The 24,648-nt window shown below is 45.0% G+C and overlaps 1 protein-coding gene across 1 annotated transcript in view; it reads left to right on the top strand.

Moving 5' to 3' along the window:
• The window catches only part of Lonrf2 (LON peptidase N-terminal domain and ring finger 2), a 31,248-nt gene extending 10,181 nt beyond the window's left edge, over window positions 1-21,067 (top strand). Inside the window, exons 2-12 of the mRNA XM_028865745.2 lie at window positions 1,345-1,463; window positions 4,499-4,621; window positions 5,590-5,745; window positions 6,533-6,734; window positions 7,103-7,196; window positions 8,314-8,428; window positions 10,120-10,241; window positions 10,880-11,038; window positions 13,719-13,881; window positions 16,135-16,284; window positions 20,409-21,067. Of these exons, the coding sequence (XP_028721578.1) occupies window positions 1,345-1,463; window positions 4,499-4,621; window positions 5,590-5,745; window positions 6,533-6,734; window positions 7,103-7,196; window positions 8,314-8,428; window positions 10,120-10,241; window positions 10,880-11,038; window positions 13,719-13,881; window positions 16,135-16,284; window positions 20,409-20,603 (1,598 nt within the window). The 3' untranslated portion in view covers window positions 20,604-21,067. The remainder of the gene's footprint in view (window positions 1-1,344; window positions 1,464-4,498; window positions 4,622-5,589; window positions 5,746-6,532; window positions 6,735-7,102; window positions 7,197-8,313; window positions 8,429-10,119; window positions 10,242-10,879; window positions 11,039-13,718; window positions 13,882-16,134; window positions 16,285-20,408) is intronic.
• Window positions 21,068-24,648: the final 3,581 nt, after the last annotated feature.

The following is a 24,648-nucleotide window of genomic DNA, read 5'->3' as shown; positions in this document are numbered from 1 at the left end:
TCAGGAAGAGACAAAGGAGTATGTCTAAGTGCTCAACATAGTTATCCACTGAAAAGTGCAGCTCTGGTCCTGCTGTGAGGTTCCTAAGAAGGTGGAGGTGGAGTGAGCACAGTCAAGGGGTGTGAAAAACAGCTGTGAAGGTTCAACTTTGGGGAGCCCTGGCTTTGTGAGTTTCCGTGGTACCCTGCCCCTTCAGCACTTGTTAGGCGCCGTCATTCCGTAGAGAGGGTCACTTTGGGGCTTCTCTGAGGAGCTGGGTTTGTCTCTGTCATCATATGAATGGTCACCAATACATCTTCCGTATGAGAAGCACAGGGAGGAAAGTTGAGAAGGTACTGAGGGTAGAATACAGTTACGTAGGTAAACGGGCATGCACATGGTTGTGTAGGAAAACAAATTATGTTTTACTCCTCTGATACAGTTTCTTGGTGTGTGGCATGTGTGTGCACATGTGTTCCTGTGTGTGAATGTGGAGGCCAGAAGTGGGTGTCAGGTGTCTTTCCCAGTGGCTCTCTACCTTGTTTTTGATGCACTGGGACTCCACTGGAGAGCCTCCTGCCCCCCCTCCCCTTTTTTTTGAGACAGGTTTTCTCTGTGTAGTTTTGGTGCCTGTGTTGGATCTCGCTCTGTAGACCAGGCTGGCCTCGAACTCACAGAGATCCGCCTGGCTCTGCCTCCCGAGTGCTGGGATTAAAGGCGTGCGCCACCCCCGCCGGGAGCCTCCCGCCTTTTACCTCTCCGGTACTGTGACTTCAGGCATGCTCCACAGCATGCACCTTCCCTTTTTACTTTGGTTCTTGGCAAGCACTTCACAGATGGAGCCATCTACACATCCCTTTCTATTAGTTTTTTAAAGCGCAAATTTCTTAGTGTGCTTCCCATGAAATGTACTTCATATACCCCCTTTAAAATACCTAATTATTTATCTGGTCCAAAACGGCTGTAGAGTCTATAAGTGCTTCCACATTTTAGAGGCTCTCTTTCTCTTTTTGAGTGTCTTCCAATTAAAAATACAAATACCTCCGAACCAGATCTGAAAGCATTTTAGATTAGGATTATCGGATTACAGAATTACTTGATTTGTTATTGGATATTGGGCTTGGAGGAACGGTCAATATTAAATTTGTTTTTCCTTGATGCATTTTGAAGTCCAATTAAACTTGTTTCTGTTTTCCTGAAAGAAACTCTGTAAATTATACTCATGTACCTAGTGCACTGTACATGCGATCCCTCAGAAGACCTGTTTCATATTTGTCTTTGTGCTTATTTCCTAATTTAATATGTTTAATGACTGAAAGCAATGTATCTTTAAATACAGTCACATGTATCTCTACTGTCTTTCAGCCCCTGATGATAACTCACTACTGCTGCTGCGAGCAGAGATATATCTAACCATGAAGAACTATGAGCAAGCCCTGTGGGATGCTGACACAGTTTGTCAGAGGGAGCCTCTCCTGACTAAGGTGAGTTATGCTTATTCATTGGCTTTGGAAAGCATCTGTTTGATTAAGGTTATGGGGTGTGTGTGTGTGTGTGTGTGTGTGTGTGTGTGTGTGTGTCCCATTTCACTCACTGTGTAGGTATGTGTAGAGGCCAGGGGTTAATATGCAATGTCTTCCTCAATTGCTTCTCCACCTTATATTTTTTATTCAGGGTCTCTCAGTGAACCCCTGGGGTCCTCCTGTCTCCCCCTCCCAGTATGTCACCCTCTCAGCTGTTTTCACATGGGTGGTTGGGTTCAGAACTCCAGTGGCTTAAGCATACATGAGACCTCAGATCCCACCCCCACAGTGACACACTTCCTCCAACAAGACCACACCTCCTAATAGTGCTACTCCCATTGCTTATGGGGGCCAGTTACATTCAAACTACCGAAGTGGAAAACATTAATTTCAGATGCATGACTTGAACAAGAAACCACACGAAATAACTCAAATCACAATCAATCTGCTGTGAGAGCCAGAGCTGTTAAAAAAGTCTTGAAAGTAGCAGGAAAACATAACACACAGGGAAATAGCAAGATGGATGATTAACATCTCATGAGACTCCATGAGGCCAGTCAGCACGGGAGCAGCATATTCAAAGTGGGAATAGAAAACATCGGCGTGCCTGCAAAGCAAGACCCACGATACAGTATCTACAAGAAATTCACTTTAAATGTGAAGACATGAGTATACAAAATTGAACGGCTATATTAATCTCAACGAGCATCAGTAGAAACTTAAGGAATACTTTAGAGACCTAGAAGGAGACTTCATCTCAACCTAATTGGCAGCTGTAGAACAATGCATTTAACTGTAGCATAAAATTTTTTTGTTTGCTTTTTGTTTTTTTTTGTTTTTCGAGACAGGGTTTCTCTGTGTAGCTTTGCGCCTTTCCTGGAACTCACTTGGTAGCCCAGGCTGGCCTCGAACTCACAGAGATCTGCCTGCCTCTGCCTCCCGAGTGCTGGGATTAAAGGCGTGCGCCACCAACGCCCGGCCTAATACATATCTTTTTTAATGCATTAGATCCAGTGTGCATAAAACAGTATCAAGATCCAAACAATTGAAATCCTCAAATGAGTGTTCTCTCAAAATAACTAAAAATAGAAGTCAACAAGAGCAAGAAAAATCTAGGAAGTCCGTATATATCTACAACTTACCTCATAAACAATCATTTGGACAGAGAAGAAATCAAAAGGAAACTATCTAGTATTTAAAAGTAATGATAAAATATGTTATACGTGTGATTTCTTAGATGTTGTTAAAGCCATTCTTAGGAGCCAGGCACGCCTTTAATCCCAGCACTCAAGAGGCAGAGGCAGGCGAATCTCTGGGAGTTCGAAGCCAGCGTACATTACAGAGTGAGTTCCAGGAAAGGCACAAAGCTACACAGAGAAACCCTGTCTCGAAAAAAAAACAAACAAACAAGCCGTTCTAAGAGGGATATTTACATTATTATCATCTCCTATTAAAGGTCAAAGGTCCCAAATCTTGTTTCTATCTTATGAAACTACATCAAGAAGAGCAAATTAAAACCAAGGAGAGGGGCTGGAGAGATGGCTCAGCAGTTAAGAGCTCTGAGTGCTCTTCTAGAGGTCCTGAGTTCAATTCCCAGGAACCACATGGTGGCTCACAACCATCCATAATGAGATCTGGTGCCCTCTTCTGGCCTGCAAGGACACATGCAGGCAGAATACTGTATAAATAAATCTTTAAAACAAAACAAAACCCAAGGAGAGGGGCTGGAAGATGGTTCAGTGGTTACGAACGTTTGCTGCTCTTCCAGAAGACTTGAGGTTGGCCATGGTGGGTGACTCACAACTGCCTTCAATTCCAGCTCAAGGGCATCCAGCATCCCACTCTGGCCTCAGCAGAAGCCTGTACTCACAGGGCATATATACTCAAACAGTCACACACAGACACAGAACTAAAAATAAATCTTAAATAAAACCAAGGTGAACGGCAGAAAGGAAATAAATATAAGATCAGCAGCCAGCAGATGGGACCAGAAGGTACACAATACAAGAGCAAGAATTTGGTGAGTAGTTCCTCACAAACTTTTGAAACTCCTGATCTTCGAAAGACATCGGTGCAGAGATGAAAAGCTAAACACAGATTAGGAACAGATAAGACTGCAAGATAAGGAGAAGTGGTATTCAGCATATATGAAGTGATCCTACCAATTCAGTGATAATCCACACAACTAGCCGGGCGTGGTGGCGCACGCCTTTAATCCCAGCACTCGGGAGGCAGAGCCAGGCGGATCTCTGTGAGTTCGAGGCCAGCCTGGGCTACCAAGTGAGCTCCAGGAAAGGCGCAAAGCTACACAGAGAAACCCTGTCTCGAAAAACCAAAAAAAAAAAAATAAAATAATAATCCACACAACTGGTTAAATGATAAGGAATTCCAGTGTATTTTACTAAAAGACATCAGACTATCAAGGAAACATAAAAAGGTGCAGTACCTCTTTAGTTCCAACACCTTCTTCTGATCTCTGGGATCGCCTCTACCTGTGGCATCCACACATGTGCATGATTAAACAAATGGTGACTGTTAGTATATAGAAGTCATAACCGTTTCACTTGTCGTAATTTACCATATATTTTGAATTCAAAGTATGCCTGGCTTTGATCTTTTGTTCAACATTGCTTTAAAATTAATGATAAGTATATTACACACTTAATTTCTTAGCTATTCAAGAGTTTTTGTAAACTATATGAATTTCATAAATACCATAAACAATAAAGTTAGGTTGGTAGACTCCCTTTCTTTCTTAGCATGTCCTTTAGAACATCTTTGGGCACAAATCTCAGGTACAGTGATAAGTGCATTCTGGTTGTAGATGTGTTTATTGAACAGCGAAGCTTGTCTTGAGAGCTGTTCCAAGACAGGGAGATGCTGTGCACACACATCCACCTATCTGCGTTGATAGCGAACTGTTCCAACACTTTCTCCAGGGCTGTTGTTGCCAGATGTGTATAATCTTGCTGTGTTTTGTCTTTGGGCAAATCCAGGGGCATCATATAAAAGCTCAGATTCTTTCTGGCTTGGGAAGAAGTAAAGAAGTCTTAAAGGAGTTTATCTACTGCCTTGCTTTAAACCCTGAATGCAGCTCAGCAAAGAAGGAAACACAGAAGGTATGAGCTCTCATAAAGGACTTCCTCCTTCAGGTATTGCATGTGGCTTTGTGTCAGGCCAGGAGTCTTCCTTGCCTGTCAGAGCAACACATGGTCTCAAATGCCCGAGATAGTGTGAGTCACAGCACAGTAATCACGTGTACCACATTCGATAACTTCTAATTAGATATGCAGCAGAATGTCTGTCCGGGTAATGTACACACACCTCACTTGTGGTGAGGCGTTGCCATGTGAGGCCAACTTGCCGCGTGAGGCTGTGGAGACAGAGTGCTAGTTCTAGGATTTGTCCTGATCCTAGAGTTTGCCTTGTGAAGCAAGTGGCATGCACAGTTCAGCTCCACAGACCGACCTGGGATGAGCAGCAACGCTTCACCAGCCTGGCCCAGAAGAGCTGAGTCACGCTTAATGTAGGCGTCTACCCTAGCCAAATGCCTAGACAGTACCCACCTGGTCTTTATGTAGCATTCCCAGTGACTGGGAGTTTGGGGGTTCCTATTGTCAGTGTTTCCTGTTTTAACACAGTTTAACAGCTACCATGTGTCTACATTAAAATCTCTGCTGATGAGCAGATTTCATTTTGTGGTGCAATAGAACACAAGTCAGTCTTTTTTTCCAGTTGTGTGGAACCACTTTAGGGACTTAAGAACAGCTTCCTTTCTTTGAAATATCTTTTTCGCACAGAAAAGGGTTTCTGGGGTTCCCTTTTCTGGGTGCATTCCCATATATTTCCATTGGTAATATAGGTGGAGAGGGGTTGGAGTCTGCAGTTCTTAACACACTGTGTACAGCCTCAAAATGTTTGTATTTTAAAAGGTTGGCAGTTGGAAATATGGCAGTTATTCTTTTCCATTTTTGAGGGCCTGTTTGGCTTCTGCTGACTCTGAACCTTTAAAAGAAATGTTAGAGAAGTCCCCATACACCACTCAGAGGATTTTACAATGTATTTTCTCTTCTTGGAAAATTTATAGGTAATATGTGAGGTGTTCTTTCCAGCTTCGGAAAATGAACATCAGGATTCGACAGCTCCCACTGAAAGTAGACCAGACACCCATTGTGATGAGGAGACGAATCCCCAGCATCCTCTGGAAGAAGGCAGCGACACTAAGGACACAGGCAGTCCTGAGGTGTGGATTGCATGTGTCTGCCATTGGGGTGCTTTACTATCCAGCAGTTCCTTGGGCATCATGGATCACACAGGCTAGATGTAAACATTAGTTAAGACTTTTAAATGAAGTTGATGGAACTTTAACGGGACAGTGTAGATGAGAACTCTGGAGCCCCTCCAAACATCTCCACACATATTGGAACATCTCCAGGACATCAGGAGATCTCCTATTATTTTGTCTTGGAGAAAAGAGAGCAGAGATAGATCTGAGCTTATGATATATAATGTATACGCCGATGTATATGCTATAGATATGAAGATTCTTTCTCAGAAAGAAATTACCCTGTGTTTTACCACGAAAAGTGTAAAGCACTTCTGATCACCTAACAGGAAAAGGCAATCAGGCTCAAGAGCACAGGCCCTCTTTTTCCTCGGAGACCTGGTTTGTGTGTGTAGAGACCGGGGTGACCACTGGGTGTCGTCTTCTGTTGCTCCATGTATGTTTTGAGACAGGACCTCTCACTGATGCTGGAGCATGCTGTTTCCACTGGCCCGGCTGTCTCCCCTCCCACTGAAGTTGCAGACATGCTCAGCTCTGCCATACCCAGTTGTTACAGACACTGGGGATCCAAACCCAAGGCTCACACTTGCACAGCAAGTAATTTACCCACTGAGCCGTCTCCACAACCCGTTTCCAGAGATTTCTAAGAAGACTATTCATGTTGTTCTTTTTGTTTTGTTTTGTTTTTCCCTTGTATCCTATGGTTCTTGAATATTCAGGATTCTTTTTTTTCCTTCTTAAACAGACTCCATCTGAGAAGTCTGATATATTCAGGAATGCCAGTTCTTCGGTTCTATATTTCATTCTGGGCCTACACTGTGAAGAGGATAAAAAGGCTTTGGAAAGCGTCATCCCAGCAGCACCGAGTGGCACTTTAAAGAGACAACTCCCAAGTGACACCGAAGATGAGTGTGACAGGAACACCCCTGAAAAAGTTCCCAAGAAAGGTCAGCAAGCTGTTTCTTGCCATGCTGTTCTGAAATCCAAGGGGGTAGAGTATTAGTTAGTACTCAAATGAATTTTTAAAAGATCTTTACACAAGTGAAATCCATAAAGAAATGAGTATACCAGTTTATTTTCTAGTGTTAATTTTGCAGGGGCTTTATAGTGAAAAAGAGAACACTTGGATGAATTTTTCTCCTGAATTTGTACCAACATGATCAGTTCTTGCTTTAAACTTGCTGGACAAGAATTTCTTTTTCAGCATCGTTTGTTAACATTTATATTGAAACATTTTGCACAGAAGAAATAAATTCATTGTGTGGTGTTTCTCAGAAGTTTGGATGTTAGTTACAACATTTGAAAACTTTTTCAGATGCGGATTCCTCACCTCAGGGGAAGGTGAACTCTCTGGAAGAGCCAGAGTTCACGATTGACGTGACTGACTTTGAGTGTGCTCTGTGCATGAGGTAGGCTGGCATAGAATACATGCTACTTTTTAAAAGTAAATGTTTCTGGTTCTGTCACCACCTGCAAGGTACTGTTAGTGGACACACACACACACACCTCTAAGATGTGTGTGTGTTAATATGGGTTACTAGTGCTATGATAAAACATCATGACCAAAAACAATTTGGGGAGGAAAGGGTTTATTTGGCTTATACTTCTACATCCCTAGTCACTGAAGGAAGTCAGGACAGGAACTAAAACAGGGCAGGAACCTGGAGGCAGGAGCTGATGCAGAGGCCATGGAGGGTGTAGCTAGAGTCTTCCTGCCTGGCCCATGGTCAGAACAAATCTCTCTCACCCGCCAGTCCCACAGCTGCTCAGACCCAATCAAATAAGCATACAAAGACTTATATTACTTATAAACTGTATGGCCGTGGCAGGCTTTTAGCTAGCTGTTCTTATATCTTAAATTAACCCATTCTGTTAATCTATAATTTGCCACGTGGCTTGGGGCTCACTGGTACCTTACATCTCACTTGTCATGGCAGCGGCTGGCAGCGTCTCTCTGCCTCAGCCTTCCACTTCCCAGAATTCTCTTCTCTCCTTGTCCCGCCTATACTTCCTGCCTGGCTACTGGCCAATCAGTGTTTTAATTTATTAACCAATCAGAGCAACACATTTAACATACAGAACATCCCACAGCAGAGAGGTGCTGCTTACTGGTTTGCTCCCCAGTGCTTGCTCAGCCTGATTTTTTTTTTTTTTATAGAACCCAGGACCATCAGCCCAGAGGTGGTCCCACCCACAACGGGATGGTCCCTCCCATACATCAATCACTAAGAAAATGCTCCACAGACTTGCTTACAGCCCAATCTTATGAAGGCGTTTTCTTGATTGGGGTTCCCTCGTCTCAGATGACTCTAGCCTGTGTCAAATGAACATAACATTCGCCAGCACAATACATATCAATAATAATTGATCTGTTTTCTAAAACTTGAATGAAAATGTAAAGGAGGAGTGGATATGAACAACTTCCACGGTTGTATGGACTCTGCATGGGGTATCCGTTTAAACAGGCAGCTTATCTGAGAGTCTGTTCTGCATGTATCTTGGTGAAAACCATGATCTTCTTTCTAGGTTGCTCTTTGAACCTGTGACTACACCCTGCGGACATACATTCTGCCTGAAATGCCTTGAGCGCTGCCTTGACCATGCTCCACACTGTCCACTGTGCAAAGACAAGCTTTCCGAGGCAAGTGACTTGTGAGATGAACAGGCCCCTCTTCTGGTTCTTTGGTAGACATTTCGTGCTTTTCTTCCACCATCTACTTGTTAAAATCAGATTTTTTTTTTTAATCTAAGATGGATCATTTCCCACCTCTTTCATCAACCAAAACATACAAGGGAGCATTAGATGCAGAAGTAGCCGAGTATTAAAGTCGTTTTCAGATCTAAACCATTGAGTTAGATTGAAAAAAGCTAGCAGAATCTGCGTTTGGAGTGCATGTTCCCTCCTAACGGTTTAATACATTATGGTGCACTTAGTGTGTGTCCGGATTGTTCCATACTGCTGTCCAGTCCCTTTTATGCCCTTTCCAATCATCAGTTGTTGCTGTCTTTGGTCTGAAACCAAATCCAGTAAAATTTAGGTATATAGGAAACCTATTTGTTGATATTTAACCCAAATAGAAACTCTTGAGTCCGTTTATATAAACAAAACAAAACAAAAATCTGACATTGCAGGAGAGGGTATTAAAATGAGATAAAATTTAAAGCAATTATAACTTTTTATTTTTATTTTATTTATTTATTTTATTTTTTTGGTTTTTAAGACAGGGTTTCTCTGTGTAGTTTTGGTGCCTGTCCTGGATCTCGCTCTGTAGACCAGGCTGGCTTCGAATTCACAGAGATCCCCCTGGCTCTGCCTCCGGAGTGCTGGGATTAAAGGCGTGTGCCACCACCCCCCGGCTGCAATTATAACTTTTAAATTCATTGCCAAAACATGTTAAAGTATGTCCTCGTCATTAAAACCTTTCTAAAGCATTCGTACATACTTGCCTTAGTATGTTGCATGATGCGCTTGCATTATTAAATTGCATTTGCATTGCAAATTTCTAAACTTTTCAGGGGTCGCAGGACGATTATCAGTGTTGTTCTATGCCTTAAACGCATTCTGTGTGCAGCGGTTCATTAGGTAGTGCCTCTGTGGCCTTCCCCCACGCTCTTATCATCTCCTGCTGACAGGCACACCTCCCCTGCTCTCTAATGCACCCATGGTCCTGGGATCCAGGGATCCAGGGACCTGCAGATGGCTCCCTGTGCTCATGAAAGCAAGAGCTTGCCTCTGTGACCATTTGTAACACAAGCCTTTTGCTTGCGCTTTTCCGGCTGTCTCGTGAGGGCTGGGTGAAGAAGCAAAGTCTTGCACATCATGTATGTGGATGAAAATGGCACAGTGATACCCGTCGCTCTGTGTGCTAACCAAAAAAAAAAAAAAAAATCAATGAAGTTTGGAAGTTTCCTAAATATAAGCCCTTTAAGGACAAAGACTTCAAGTATCCAGTTTTGGGGTTTTTGGGTTTTTTTGTTTGTTTGTTTGTTTGTATGGGTTTTTTTTGGGGGGGGGGTGGTTTCGAGACAGGGTTTCTCTGTGTAGCTTTGCACCTTTCCTGGAACTCACTCTGTATACCAGGCTGGCCTCGAACTCACAGAGATCCGCCTGGCTCTGCCTCCCGAGTGCTGGGATTAAAGGCATGCACCACCACTACCCAGCTTCCAGTTTTTATTGTATTGCCAGGAAGCACTAGTCACCCAAACAGCAAATACCAGCCAACCCCTTTCTCTCATGTACAGAACAAACCCGCAGGCCAGACTCACTGCTAAGCATTGCCCTTCAGGATTCATTATTCTCTGCTGTCACTTAACACACCTTTTTTGTTACAGTTGTTGGCAACCCGAAATTTTAATGTAACTGTTCTGGCTGAAGAATTGATATTCCGATACTTACCAGAGGAGCTGTCTGATAGGAAGAGGATTTATGACGAAGAAATGTCGGAACTATCACAGTAAGTGATGATGCCACTTGAAGTCGGTCCTTGGTGCAGAATAATGAGGAAAATCTTCCTTGACACGAGCCTTACCTTAGATTTTGTTTTTTCATAACAGAATTTATTGATGTTTAAATAGAAAAAAAAAAGTTGCAAAATTTTTGTGGACATATAATTGTAAGTAATTATAAGGAATATTTCAAAGTATGTTTTTTGAAAATTGTGGACTTGTTTTCTGTAACTGAGTAACTCTCTACTTGGAAAGACAAAAATCAGAACAGGAAGCAGGATTATGTATGACTCATGGAGATCTCCTCTCTCCAGCTGGTTACAGTGTGTGTTTCCATACAGACCTGGTCCACCCTCCACTTTTTATTTAAAACTTGATGCCTTGGTCTACTGTGTCCTTTTTTGCTTTGTGCAGTATTTTTAAGTGTAATTCAAAGCTGTAACTTTTACAAGTACCGTAATATAACTCGGGATGCTCTCTCTCATCAAATTAAATATGACAGACTCGTGCCAGGATCCTTGGCTGTCCCCTCTCAGCCGTGAGCCAGGCTCAGGTTTTGTTTGGCCTCTCTGGCTGTCGGAGCAATGGCTCACGTCTGTTCTGAACAGCTTCAGCGTCTCAGTTCACGTTTTCCCTTGCTCTGCAGCCTGACCAGAGACGTGCCCATCTTTGTGTGTGCCATGGCCTTCCCGACGGTTCCCTGCCCTCTCCATGTCTTCGAGCCCCGCTATCGGCTCATGATAAGAAGATGCATGGAAACTGGCACCAAGCGGTTCGGCATGTGCCTATCTGCCGAGAACGCCGGGTAAGAAACCGTGTCTCCAGGGTCCTAATGAAAATCAGGCTTCCTCTTTTTCTGGAAGAACAGCTAAGGATGGTGCTTGGAAATCTTTAGTAGTGGCCATTTCTTCTCAAAAAGCATTAGCTCAAGGCCAGCCAAAATACCACCCCATCCCTCCTCGTCTTTGCTCCTTCTGTTCAGCTGTTGCATTGGCTAGCCCACCTCCATGTTGCCGTCCGAATTCTTGGAAGCGCATGCTTCCATCCTCCACACCACCCTCTGCTTACAATTCTCTTCTTGCCCATCTGCACACAGACGGCGCTGGCTCGCCCTTTCTGGTTTAGGAAAATGGTTCCGTTACCAGTGAAGCTTTTCTCCCTCTCCACAACTCTAAAATGTTCAGTTTTCTGCAAACTGTGCCACGTGACTTCCTTCTCTTCTTGTTCCTTCACCTCAGTGGTCTGGAGAGGATGCTGCAAGGCAGCAGGCTGCTGGGGCTTCTTTGGAGAGTCCCTTCCTGTCCTAAGAGAGACTTTACCGCTGCTGCGTAGTCACGGAGATGACGACGTCATACTCAAATACCAGTGGGTGGTACATGTACTCCTAGAGGACTCTGGAGGGGAAAAGGCCACCTCCCGTATGCTGACACCTGCTGTGAAGAAGGGTGGGATGTGTAGTCTGTCCATGTGCCCAGGAAGAAGAGGAGAATGTATTTTAGGGGCCACTCAACATATTCTACCACGAATACCTGGGGATAAGTCATTTTTTTAAGAGAATACACATGTATGAGAAAACCCTAAAACTTTGTTGATTCACATCCATGAAGCTATAACTGAAAGGCCTCTGTTAATGGATGATAAGACTCCATGCCATTTCTATCCAACTAATTCATTCCATCCATATCCCAAAAGGATTTTGTTTGCCCATTTTAGAATCAATGTGACAGGGAAAGAGACCAAGACCAGGTAGTTTTGAATAAATCAAATGATCAGAAAGAGATAGCAGAGTCATAAGCCATAGTCAGCAGAGAAACAGAACATGGAGATCAGTACAGATCCGCTCAAATATGAACTCCAAATTCACATGGGCAGTCTAAATAGGACAGCAAGAATCCCTTCCACACTTTATATTATTACATATATGTTTTTTAACAAATTCCTGTTGTGAAAACTGTAAATCAGAAAAATGTAAAAATAATTAATAGAAAATATTAGAGAGTATTTTCACAGTTAGGAGCAGGCAATGATTTGTTAATGCAAGATGCTGAGTAGCACGTGAGGACTTAGGAAATTAGTGTGTGCTCCATCTGGGCTCATCAGAAGTCAATGAAAGCAGGATAACGAAAGCTGCTGCAATTATAGCAAGAGAGCAAGAAGAAGAATGAGCCAGATGAATGATCAACCGTGCTTCTCAAACACGTCAGAGAGCAGAGGGCACACAAGTCCTTCTGGCAAAGGGCATGAAGGGAAGCCAGAGAAACAGTAGTGTGTTGGAATCCGGCTAGTTTTTAAAAGCACATTGATGGCCCTTCGTGGAACAGAACGAGACTGCATCTTCTGAGAGCTGCAGGGAGGAGAAGTTGGCCACACTCAACAGAGGAGATAAGATGCTCCTGGATGGGATGTGCTCTACAGTTGAGGCAGACATGGGAGAGCTGACATTCGGAGGTTGTTTACCAGTAGTTAGGAAAACACAGTGCACGCCAACAGGCAGGAATGAGATGATTCTGTTGGATAACCAGGAAGGGAAAGATTGTATTAGACGTGGAAGTGGTTTGTGACTTTAGAATCCATATTCGTCTTTAGTTTGGGAGGTACATAGTGCAGTTGTTCACTGTAAGAACTTAGGAAACAGGCATCTTAGGATTCAAATCTTGACTCTAAATCTTACTGGAATCTTAAATAAGCCTCCCTGTTCTGTGAGGCTTGAGCGGGTACGTATTATGTACCGCTGTGTGGACCATCATGAGTATCACCGGAACGCTGATGAGAGTTTTAGTATCGAACACGGGAAGAGCTCTAGGGAAAGTTGCAGTGAGAATAGATGCAGCCAAGGATGCCATCCCTCCTGGGTGTCCCAGCATGTAAGAAGGAGGCAGGGGGAAAGCAATGTGGTGGACCAGAGAGGTCACAGAGGGTAGGAGGTCTTAGTTCAGTGGCAGGATGTGCCCACTGATTGTGGCCACCTGGAGGGTATCTGTGGCTCCTGTTGGGATCATATGTGGAATGGCGGAGTGTAAAGGGGAGGCAGAGAGACATAGACAGTGACTGTACACTGCCTGCCTCAGGGTTTTGATCAGGACAAAGCAATGAAAGTGGGGGGATGCTCTGTGGGCCGGGAGCGGAGTGTCTGATCAACACCAAGTCTTGTGCTTACTGCATCCCCAACATGGCCAGGCCAAAGGGCTAAAGCACCACATTTAAGATTTGGTCTCTTCCCATGCCTTGGGTCCCTCTAGAGCTCTACTTTATTTGACGCTGAGGCCTGGGGCCTCTGCCCACCCAGCCACCATCTCCAGTATGTGTAGGTGGTACTCAACAGAAGGACGCATTATCCACGGGATGATAATCTTGCTGGCCTGATGGAGAGACACCCTTTGTTCGGTCTGGCTTTGCATCCCTTTTAGAAGGCAGACTTCAGGGGAAGCGAAGGCATCTGAATGTTAGACACGATTGTCTCTTTCCCAACCCGTCCGTCCTTTCAGGATTTCAGAATACGGCTGCATGCTGGAGATAAAGGATGTCAGAACCTTTCCCGATGGAAGCTCCGTTGTGGATGCAGTTGGCATTAGCCGCTTCAAAGTCCTGAACCACCGCCACAGAGACGGTTATAACACAGCAGACATCGAGTACCTGGAAGATGAGAAGGTGCGGATCGTTTTACTGGGGTCTCATCACTATCACCCATCTTGTTTTCTTCTCCATTGTGCTCACAGTGTTATTTACTTTCTTAATCCAGCGCTCTACATACGTGTTGTTTACCCTACATGCATTTTTACTTGAGTTAGAGCTGGTAGAGAAATCTCCTAAAATAAAATGCCCTTACTGCCCTTAGGGAACATGGGCTTCTGCTCCCATGGTTGATATTCTAGCCTGGGGACTGGCACACTTTTCCTATAAAGGCCAGATCAATGTCAGTTGACATTCTGTCTCTGGTTTCTTCACAGAGTCAGTTGATGGTGCATTGAAAGTATTACAAAAAATAAATTTTGCCTCTAAAGAAAATGTATAGGCATGTTTGCCTTGTCATTATTCTCTAAACAACAGGGTATAGCTGCATGTAGCATTCATCTGTAGTCCTAGATTCCCTAGGCTGAGGAAGAAAGAATGATCGAGCCCATGTGTGAGGCCAGCCTGGGCAACATAGCTTGACACCCTCTCAAAAACAAAACAATAGAATGTAACAACTGTTTCTATTAGGTCAAGTGATCTATAGATGACTCAAAATATAAGGGGGATGAATGTGTGGGGGCTTTATGCAAATGATATATTATTTTATATGGACTTGGGTATCTATGGAAGATATCCTGGCTCAGTTCCCTATAGACACAAATTGAAGGTTGTTCTTTAGACCCTGCAAGCCATGTGGTCTCTGTTGCAAACTACTAGTTTCTATTCTTAGGGTTAAAAGCAGCAGTAGACCATATGTAAATGACTGTGCTAGCCTGGCTTTCAATAGTGTTAGTTATTAAGACGCGGTGGGAGTTGCTGGAGAGATAGCTCAGTGGTTAAGAGTGCTGGCTTCTCTTCCAGAGGACCCAAGTTCGATTTCCAGCACAAACGTGGTGGCTCATAACCTCCTGTATCTCAGGTTGACCTCTTCTAGCCTCCCTGGAAATGCACAGACATGCATGTAGGCAAAACATCCATACATATAAAATACAGAATTGGGGGGGAAATACTAAAAATATGGAGATGACCAGCACTTGAGTCACAAACAGTGATTCCTGGTATGGTTCAGAATGAGGTATAAAATAAAACAGTAGTGCTTAAAAGTGCCTTCCAAAGCCAGCATAAAAATCTCTCAGCCTTTAAGAATCATTTTTTATCTCATAAAAATATCAGTACGCATATTTTGACAAATAAGCAAAGTATTTTGAATAGGTATTCATAAAGATATGTAGAGATCTCCACACTGTCTCATCAGTAGCTAAAAGTGGGGTTCTGAGGGTTCTTTCTGTTGGTTACAATTTCTGTGGGCTTCGTAGCTGCTAGAGTTTTCTATCCAGGAAAGACATGAGGTGGTTTATTCCGCTTTCCAAGGCTGTGATCCTGGCTGCCATGCACACATGAGAGCCAGCGAGGAAGCTAAGATATCTCGAAGTGCTAGTCCTGCTCTGCCAGGCCATCCTAGGCAGGGCAGAGGGGCCGCTCAATGATTGGCTGGACAGTACAGAGTCCCAGAAGCCAGGCGTGGCACATGGCAACGTGGCTGAGCGGTCGCTGATGTGGTGGTCCCAGCACAGTGCCTGGAGTGTGATTTGATATCAGGAAAACCATTTGTAAGATACCAGACTCTGACTCCTTGTTCTGCTTCTGGGAAACTATCCAGAGACAACAATACCCAACACAAAAGTCTCTTGTTTACATGTATTTATTTGTGATTTTGTGTGTGTGCAGGCACACACACACATACCACACAGCACAGTGTGCATGTGGAGGTCAGAGGACAACTTGCAGGGGTCTGCCCTTTCCTTCTACCATGAGGGTTCTGAGGATCGAACTGAGGTGGCCCGGCTTGGTGTTGCACATTCTTCCTCACTGAGCCATCTTGCCAGTTCCTCTGCATACATATTGATATCACTGGCACTTTAAAAATAAAATGTCAGGATGTCCAAAGGTCAGGATATACACGTGCATCTTATGTATGTGGCTAAATAACTTAATTATTTATAATGTTGAATATGTGCTCCCATTAGAGTCTTCAGAGAAAAATCACAGTGCAATTGGTGGGTCTCAGAGATATTAACAAGCACAACATTTCTATAGTAAACATGTCCTTTTGCGGAGGTAGCGAAGGAGTCAATGTCACAAACCCACTCAGCTGTTAGAGGTCGCCGACGTGCGGAGACCTGGTGTCTGCGTGGATGACCGAAACATTCCCCCCTCTCCTCTGGCCAGGTGGAAGGCCCGGAGTATGAAGAACTTGCCGCCCTCCACGAGTCGGTGTACCAGCAGTCCGTTTCCTGGTTCGCCTCTCTCCAGGATCACATGAAAAAACAAATCCTCAGCCATTTTGGGTCGATGCCGGACAGGGAGCCTGAGCCGCAGGTAGGCGTTTCCTCCTTCCTCTTGCAGTGCTGCTGGATGCAATGCTGCTGTGTCCAGTGCAGCACTGTGACGAGGCTCATCGTTCTGACGGGAAATTCAGCAGCGTGGCACCGGACTCCACCGTGATGACGAGCCAGCTCGTGCACCAGCTGCTCAAAGGAAACTTAATACGGCACCCTGTGCCTCGTGTAGCAGAGTGGATGCATTAATGTTTTCTAGCTGTGCATGAAGATCGCCTCAAACAAAAATCATTCCATTGGCTCGAACGCACCTTTTTTTTTTTTTTTTTTTCTAAAACAGTAAAACAGGGTTTCTCTGTGTAGCTTTGCACCTTTCCTGGAACTCACTCTGTAGCCCAGGCTGGCCTTGAACTCCCAGAGGTCCGCCTGGCTCTGCCTCCTGAGTGCTGGGATTAAAGGCGTGGGCCACCACCACCTTGCTTCATACACACCATGTTTTGCATCTCTGCCTTGCACATACCAAGCAAGATGTTCACTGCCTTAAGAGAAAGCCTCACGGTCATCATGACCTTGGAAGCCCTAGTTCTTTGTTAGCTGTCTGGTAGTTTCTGTTGCTGCTGGCCCTTCAGGAAACCAATGGGACAGTTCAGGGAGTATATATATCTAAGCACCATGCCTGGCCATTTAATGGCAGAGCTGCTCAGGTTTGGAATTGTTACGAAGTATGTAGTTCCTGCCAGCTGCACATAGGTGCATATCTGGATGGCAGACATCGTGCATGTAGGGGGAGGACCGGCTGTCAACATGTTTAGTATAAAGTGAAAGGCGTTTTGTCTTCCCCCATCCATTTCTGTCTTCTGGCTCTCGTGTGTGTGTGTGTGTGTGTGTGTGTGTGTGTGTGTGTGTGTGTGTGTGTGTGTGTGTTTGTCTTACCCTGTACCTCAGTGCTGTTCCTCAGGCTCAGAAGAGGGCTTTCAATACAAGTTTCCTAAACAGTGGATGAACTCCTTCTGGGGCTCACCTAACTAAATGTGAGGGTTAAGAAAAATTTGCCAAAGGTAAAGGTTTCTGAGTGCACCATGATCAAACATGAATTCTAAGTCGAGTGCATGGTGAATTTGGGATGTTTGGGGCAGCATTCGCTTGGCTTGTGCTGGGCCAGGGTCTTCGCTGCAGCCTTGGTTCTGAGCACACAGTGTATTACTCTGCACTGCCTGTCCATGCTGCCATGCTGCACAGTGCCAGTGGATGCTGCCTGAATCTTGTTGACCCAAGAGTCGAGGCGTGTGCACGTTGTATGTTGCAGTGTTTTGTCCCCCATACGTATGATTTTCTGCTTTTACAGCAACATCATGGTTTAATTTGCAGAAAACAAAGACTCGGTCCTCTCCTACCATCGTTCTTGGTCTCTGTCACATCCGTGTGTCTTTGGATCAGAATGCTTGATTTGGAAAGTTGTCTGGGTCACCCTTCCAGTTTCTTTTCGGTTGCTGTAGGATGTGCTGTGACCAAAAGAAACTTTGGAGGAAAGGTTTGTTTGGCTTACACTTCCAGGTGACAGACAGTCTGTCACTGAGGGAAGCCAAGGCAAGAAGTCAAACAGGGATTGAAGGAGAACCATGAAGGCACACTGCTCACCGGCTTGCTCACAGGCTTGCTCACTGGCTGCTCACTGGCTTGCTCACTGGCTTGCTCACTGGCTGCTCACTGGCTGCTCACTGGCTTGCTCACTGGCTTGCTTGCCTGCTCATAAGCAGCTAATTTCTTACAGAATCCAGGCCACCTGCTTAGGGACAGTGCTGCCCACAGTGGTCTGGGCCCAACTACATCAATTAACAATCAAAGACAGTGCTTCATAGACTGTCTTGTGGCTGCAGGCCAATCTGATGTAGCTAATCCCTCAATTGAGATTCCCTGAGATGATGCCAGGCTGGGTCAGTGCAACAGGTGAAGCTAACTAGCACAGTTGCTAGCTTGGTTTTCATTGGAAAAAAAAAAACAACAACAACAATAAATAAATGTTGGCTTGGGATTAGAACAGTATTCCAGCATTTGCTGAAATGACCCTAAGCACACTGTATTTATATGAAGTTGGCATTCTCGACATTGATAGTTATTTTAAATTCAGAGTATCATTTGGTTCTGAAAAAACATCGATGATGCTCTGTGTCTTACAGTATTTCATTCTCAACCGAGATTTATATTTTATGTGAAAAAATAAGCAGTCACATATATCTAATTAGTGTGGAATGTACTTTACCCTTTAATAAATGGTACAATTATGTGTATATAAAAGAACTGTTTAAGAATAAATGTATTTATTAGTAGTAAATGCTCAATCTGTATTAGTAGATGCAGGGTAACTCTGCCTAGAGTTGTAAAAAATTCTTAGTTTAAAAATGTCATGAGTGGGCCGGGCGGTGGTGGCGCACGCCTTTAATCCCAGCACTCGGGAGGCAGAGCCAGGCGGATCTCTGTGAGTTCGAGGCCAGCCTGGGCCTACCAAGTGAGTTCCAGGAAAGGCGCAAAGCTACATAGAGAAACCCTGTCTCGAAAAACCAAAAAAAAAAAAAAAAAAAAAAAAATGTCATGAGTGGATAAAGCTTAGGAGGCAATGCTTTAGAGTCCAAAATCACCTCCAAGTCCTTCCTGGCCACCTACCCCTTCTTACCACTCCCAGGAAAGCAATTAGACTGATCAATTCAGATCAATCTCTGACGGGTGGACGTGCCCCCACCACTGCTGTGACACGTTGTCACTGCCGTGGTGGCTGCAGCAACACCCGTGTGTTATCTTACAGTTGTGTGGGTCAGAAGCCCCGCAGGTGTGGACCAGGCTTGGCATAGCCTTGGCGGTGCACATCGCCCTCTGGTGGTTGTAAGAGAGACTGCTTCCGGCATTGTTGGCCCCTGAAGCTGCCGGCCTTCCTCGGCATTGCAAAGCCAGCCGCGCTCCAGTTCTAGCCCTTTCTTTCTCTTATGTCCCATCTCCCCCCAGATCACAGCCCCGGAAGGATCCCTGTGGCTACGTCAGTGCCCCAGGATAATCTTCCCATTGTAATGACTTCATCACATCTCCCAAGGCCCCCATTTCCACTTACAGTGCATAGTCACAGGCTTGAGTCGTTAGGCCGCGAGATCTTTGAAGACCGTAGTCCTGCCAGTGACGAGGGTTTTAGTTAAGGGAGGAGTCTTTATGTGAGGAGCTTCTCACTGAGCATGTTGCCGATTTTTCCCCATCTCGTGGGATACGGGAAGGGGAAGAGTTTGAGTCCCGTGGTGTTTGCCCAGCATTTGGGTTAGAGGTTACCTCTGAAGGGCAGGCCAGGATCTTCTTGGCAGTGGCTTGAGATGCCCCTTTGAGCTTTGGTTAATGGGTTATTCCTAATCCTCCGGTGAAATTACTCAACTCGAAAGCTAAAGCCACTGGGGTCCATTGTCCCTAGCTCCGGGGTGGTACCTCTTTAAAGGGAGTAGAGGAGAATCCAAACCTTGTCAGCAGAGAGGCTTAGGCTCAAATGTCTTCATTCCAGTACCAGGAAGACCAGAAACCGATTGAGCATCTATCTGTGTTTGCTTAGAGTTCAGGCCGGAATGCTCATTTGGTTACATGCAACAAAGACTAACATCATATACACATGTACCTAAACAAAACTTAAATATATTATCTGTATGTATAAATTCACAAGAGTTACCACATGTAGTGATGTGTGTACACATGCTTTACCACATTGGCTTTAAGGTCAACTTTCCCATGGCACTCAAACTTATCCAAACACCTTTGACCTTCATAACAGTAAGCGATAGCTAGCCCACTTACAGCTTAAAAAGCAATCCCATACAGCGTTGGTACCTAGAGGTGACATTTGTGATCTTTCTTTCTGATGGGTGTACGTTGTTATCGGGACACTTAGGAGAACACAGACAGATCGTTCATGGAGTTTCTCTGAGGAACACGTTTCTCTCAGCAAGTCCTTTCTTTCGTATCCTTTCCTTTTTACCTTTGGAACTCTGCATTTTAATGACCTGATGAGTCGTGACCTACCCCTACAACAGAATGTATGGGCCGTTCATGCCCGTATTTTCTGGTTAAACAAAAAAACTGAATTAGGGAACGCCTGTGTGATAGGCATTCATTTTGCTTATCCCCTCGTGTCTTTCACAGAGCAATTCCAGCGGCCCTGCCTGGTCCTGGTGGATTCTGGCTGTGTTGCCTTTGGAGCGCAAGGCCCAGCTGGCCATTCTCGGCATGGCCTCCTTGAAAGAGCGTCTGCTTGCCATCCGACGGATACTAGTCATCATCACACGTAAGATGAATAGTCGCCAGGAGCTGGCTAACAACACAGAGAGAGATAATTGATTCTCCTCTACCGTAAGGTTGCTGGAAACCCCTGTGTTTTTATGAGTTCCAGGCAGGGACAAGTTCCCATCGTCTTCACTGCTCTTTGTAAAAATGCTTGTTGTCCGTAAGGTGATAAATGGGACATTTGTCAAATACCGATTTTCTCACACGTTAGAAGTATGGCTGTCGGACTCTGACACTGTTCAAGGTTAGCCCGAAGTTCCAGGGGAAGGGGCAGTTGGGAACCCCATGAGAAAAATCTCTTCGAACCAGATGTTTCGAGAGTCCAGATCACTACCAGCCTGGGACGCACACGTGGCTAACATGTGACTTGCGTGTCGAACGTGATTACATTCCTAGTCAGCATCTTGACATGATAGATGGAAAACGTGTGTGCCAGTGGCTAGGCAGCAAGTGAGAACCACATTCTCAAGTGGAAACAGATCTATTCGAATACAAGCAAGCCCCCCCCCCCAAAAAAAGGACTTGGGCTCTGTGTGTCGCTGTGAACCTGTTGACAAAACTTAAGGAATGGAATCATTGTCCAGCCCTTACCCAAGAAGTCGTAATTACTGGACGGAGCTGTGTTTGTGTTTCATGTCCTGCTATCATTCCAGGTGTTGTAAATTGCATGTTGTAATTAAATGAACGTGGAAATACAATATGTATCTTGCGCATAGAAAAGATTGAAAATAGCAGTTATTTTGAGACTATATATTTATAAACACTCCAAAAGAGTAATCAAAAATGAGTTAAAACTGTATGTGCATTGGGGTGTCAAACACACAGCCAAACTTGTTTTTTTAAGCAAAGTTTTATGTGTATTCAACTGGGAATTTTCCATCAGGTAATGTAGGTGTCATTCCCGACCTCCAGTGCATGTTGGGAATACGGATGGGAATACCCAGACATTGCTGCTGTCCTGAACAGCTTGTCCAGACATCAGCTGCTCAGTCTGTAAGGTGAGAATCCTGACAGACAAGACCCTGCTGAGCAAACCCCAGTGATGAGTTCTGCTTTATTCCTTCAAGGTGTGGGGTTTTAGTTTAGAAGTACACTTGATTATACAAAATGTTGACGGTTTATCAATCCATCAAGCATTTTATTAGGAAGATCTTATGAACACAGTGATAATGTATTTTATTGTTCTTTCCAGTCACTGAAACTCAACTTCTCCATAGTGGGTCTTAGAATCCAACACCCATCTCATTTACTGTGAATCTTCAATGTCATCTCGAAAGAGGCTTTTTTAAAAGCCCTTTGGGCAAGCAATTCCGTGCATTAGCCATTCAACTCTCTTTGGCATTTATGACATCAGCTCAGCTACATAAAACAAAACTGCAACCCCTGTGACTGAAATCCTTTACTAGAATTTACTCGTGAGATTAGTTTGACGTATTCTCCTGCTTTATTTGGAAAAAAACAAATAGGAAGTTGTATTGTTACTGTTTCCCTCCGGAAGTGTCCAGCCAGTGTGATGGTGGCGTCTCCAGTGTCTGTGCTGAGTGAGTGTTCGGAAGGCTCTGCTCTCGCCCCTGACTTGTCACGTGTTATAACTGCTTGAGTTCTTGGCCTCAGAGCTGTTATGTTGTTCGTCCTGAGTCTGTCTGCCTCTCTAGAGTCTTCTCACCCCCCAGGGTTCTTGTGGAAAAGCCCACACCACAGTGATTCGAAGAGGAAAGACCCAAGTGTTCGGGGTTTCAATACCAAAGGGAATGTGGTCTGATTGCCCCGCCCACGCTGGGCTCCACATCACACCTCCAGCCCCTGCGCAGTAGCAGACCAGGACTCCCTGAAGGCTTTGCGGGGGAAACTGCTTGTTACAATAGTTCTGTGGCACAAAATAATGAAGTTAGAATGCCACCGTGGCGCTCAACCCAGCTGGAGATGTTCTCTCTGAATTGTACTTAATTTATAAACGAGTGAATGAAGGATGCCATTGAGAGAAAAGTGGATTGTCCCGGGTTCTCTACAAATCAGAGGCCCATTGCCTAGGGTCGTGTGGGGAAGCGCTCAAGTCAGGCTGGGAGTGGAGGTGGTCTTCGGGTTCTGTTACGTGGGCTTCAGTCTTAACAGTGGCGATGTGTAACAGCATCAGGCAACAGAAGAGCCCTCCACTAGACGTGCAAAGCCCTGTTTCCAGAGTTACAGCCAGAACTGCAGACAATGCTAAAGCTCGTGAGTAGCTGTGTAGCTCTCTAAAAAGTCTCCTGATTTGTTCTTGTCCCTATGGCAAACTTGAGCAAGCTCTGTGGCCTGAGCCAACTCAGAATTTAGAGTTCTGTTCTCTGTTGTTCACACTGGGTTGCAGCAGCATACACTTTGCCTGATGGTTTCTCTCTGAGTTGCTGACATAATATTTGTGGACAGAAAGGGCCCACTCCAGATAGGCCAAGTGCACAGCACACAGTGGTCCTCAACTCTCCCCATTCACTCCTTGCCTAAAACCCCTGATTCCTGATGGTTCTGCTCACAAACAAATGACAGGAAAGGCCTAGTGTAATTTGGAAGTCGGATAGTGGGGGTTGTTTACAAGGCCAGCTTCATCTGGCCCAAAGCTGCTCATCCTGATTTCAAGGCCAGGGCTCATGCTGAGTTCCTACGGAAGTGAAGGAAAGTTAAAGGACTTGGAACCTGTCGTATCCCACAAAATCCAGAAGTAGGGCCGGGCGGTGGTGGCGCACGCCTTTAATCCCAGCACTCGGGAGGCAGAGCCAGGCGGATCTCTGTGAGTTTGAGGCCAGCCTGGGCTACCAAGTGAGCTCCAGGAAAGGCGCAAAGCTACACAGAGAAACCCTGTCTCGAAAAACCAAAAAAAAATAATAATAATAATTAAAAAAAATCCAGAAGGACTTTTTGCTTCTCTCTGCTGTAGGCCAAAGCAAACTGCAATAGTTTTTAATTCTCCCTGGTGAGGAAGGAATTCCTTCAGCCATCAGATTGCTCCCTCCCTAGTGGATAGTCCTGCCTTCCACCCGGATGCTTTTCCATCGGCTCCCGTTGGCATTCTGTGAATCGCTCTAAGTGGTAGCCAGAGTCATTTTCAGAGCCCTCTTTAGTGGGAGAGCGTATGGACAGACCAGCTGCACACTGTGCTCGCAGGGCGGCCAGGCCCCATGGCAGTACCTGGAAAAGAAGGCGCGGTTTTAGTAGACCGTGTGCTGCATTCCAGGTGTGCTGGTGGCTTTCCAGAGAAAAGACAAACAGTAATGACTTTCTCTGTGTGCTCGTTTGAATGAGAAATCCACCCCCATCCCCCACCCCCATAGACACCAGCATTTGAACACGTGATCTCCACTTGGAGCCGCTGTCTGGCCAGTGTTACGGAGCCTCGCTGGAGGGTGCATGTCACTGGGGGTGGACTTGGAGACTGTATGGCTTCACCCCACTTCTGGTGTGCTCCCCTGCTTCACATTTGTAACTGAAGATGTGAGCTCTCCGCTTCCTGCTCTGGCCAACCTGTTGCCATGACTCCCTCGCCATATGGACTCGCCCCCTGGAACCATAAGCCCAAAGGAAACCTTTCTTCTGTCAGTTGCCGTGGTCATAGTGTTTATCGGAGCAACGGGAAAGGAAATAACGCACTCTCACAACTGGAAATATGAACTAAAGCTGGATGGAGATTGAGTACCGTGGACTGTTTTGAAAGCCTCGGGACTTTAGACAATGGGGTCTTGGGGTTTGAAGCCCCAGGAAAGCTAGCTATCACAGTGTTTTCCTAACTATTCCCAGATCTCCATCCTCACCCATTTAGTTCTCTCCTGGTTGGACGTGAGTGTTATGGGGACTGTTACACACAATTGGAGGTTGCTGCTTTGTCTCCTATAATGGGCGGGGGGCTTACTTCCCTTGGGTGGGGTTCAGTCTGTTTGGACTTCTGCAGATTCCTTGTTTTTACTCTTCCTGTGGCAAAAGAAAACACTCCTAAACACTGAGAAAAAAAAAAAAAAACATCAGATGTGAGAGACCCGAGATCCATGCATACCAACTTCTGCCTATAGAGACCCACGGTTCTTTCAGGGAAGTCAGGAAACTCGGATTGTTTTACCTTCTGGATAAAAAC

This window comes from Peromyscus leucopus, chromosome 16_21, assembly GCF_004664715.2.
Source record: "Peromyscus leucopus breed LL Stock chromosome 16_21, UCI_PerLeu_2.1, whole genome shotgun sequence".
In the NCBI taxonomy this organism is placed as follows: Eukaryota; Metazoa; Chordata; class Mammalia; order Rodentia; family Cricetidae; genus Peromyscus; species Peromyscus leucopus.
This window is presented reverse-complemented; position numbering and strand designations above follow the sequence as displayed.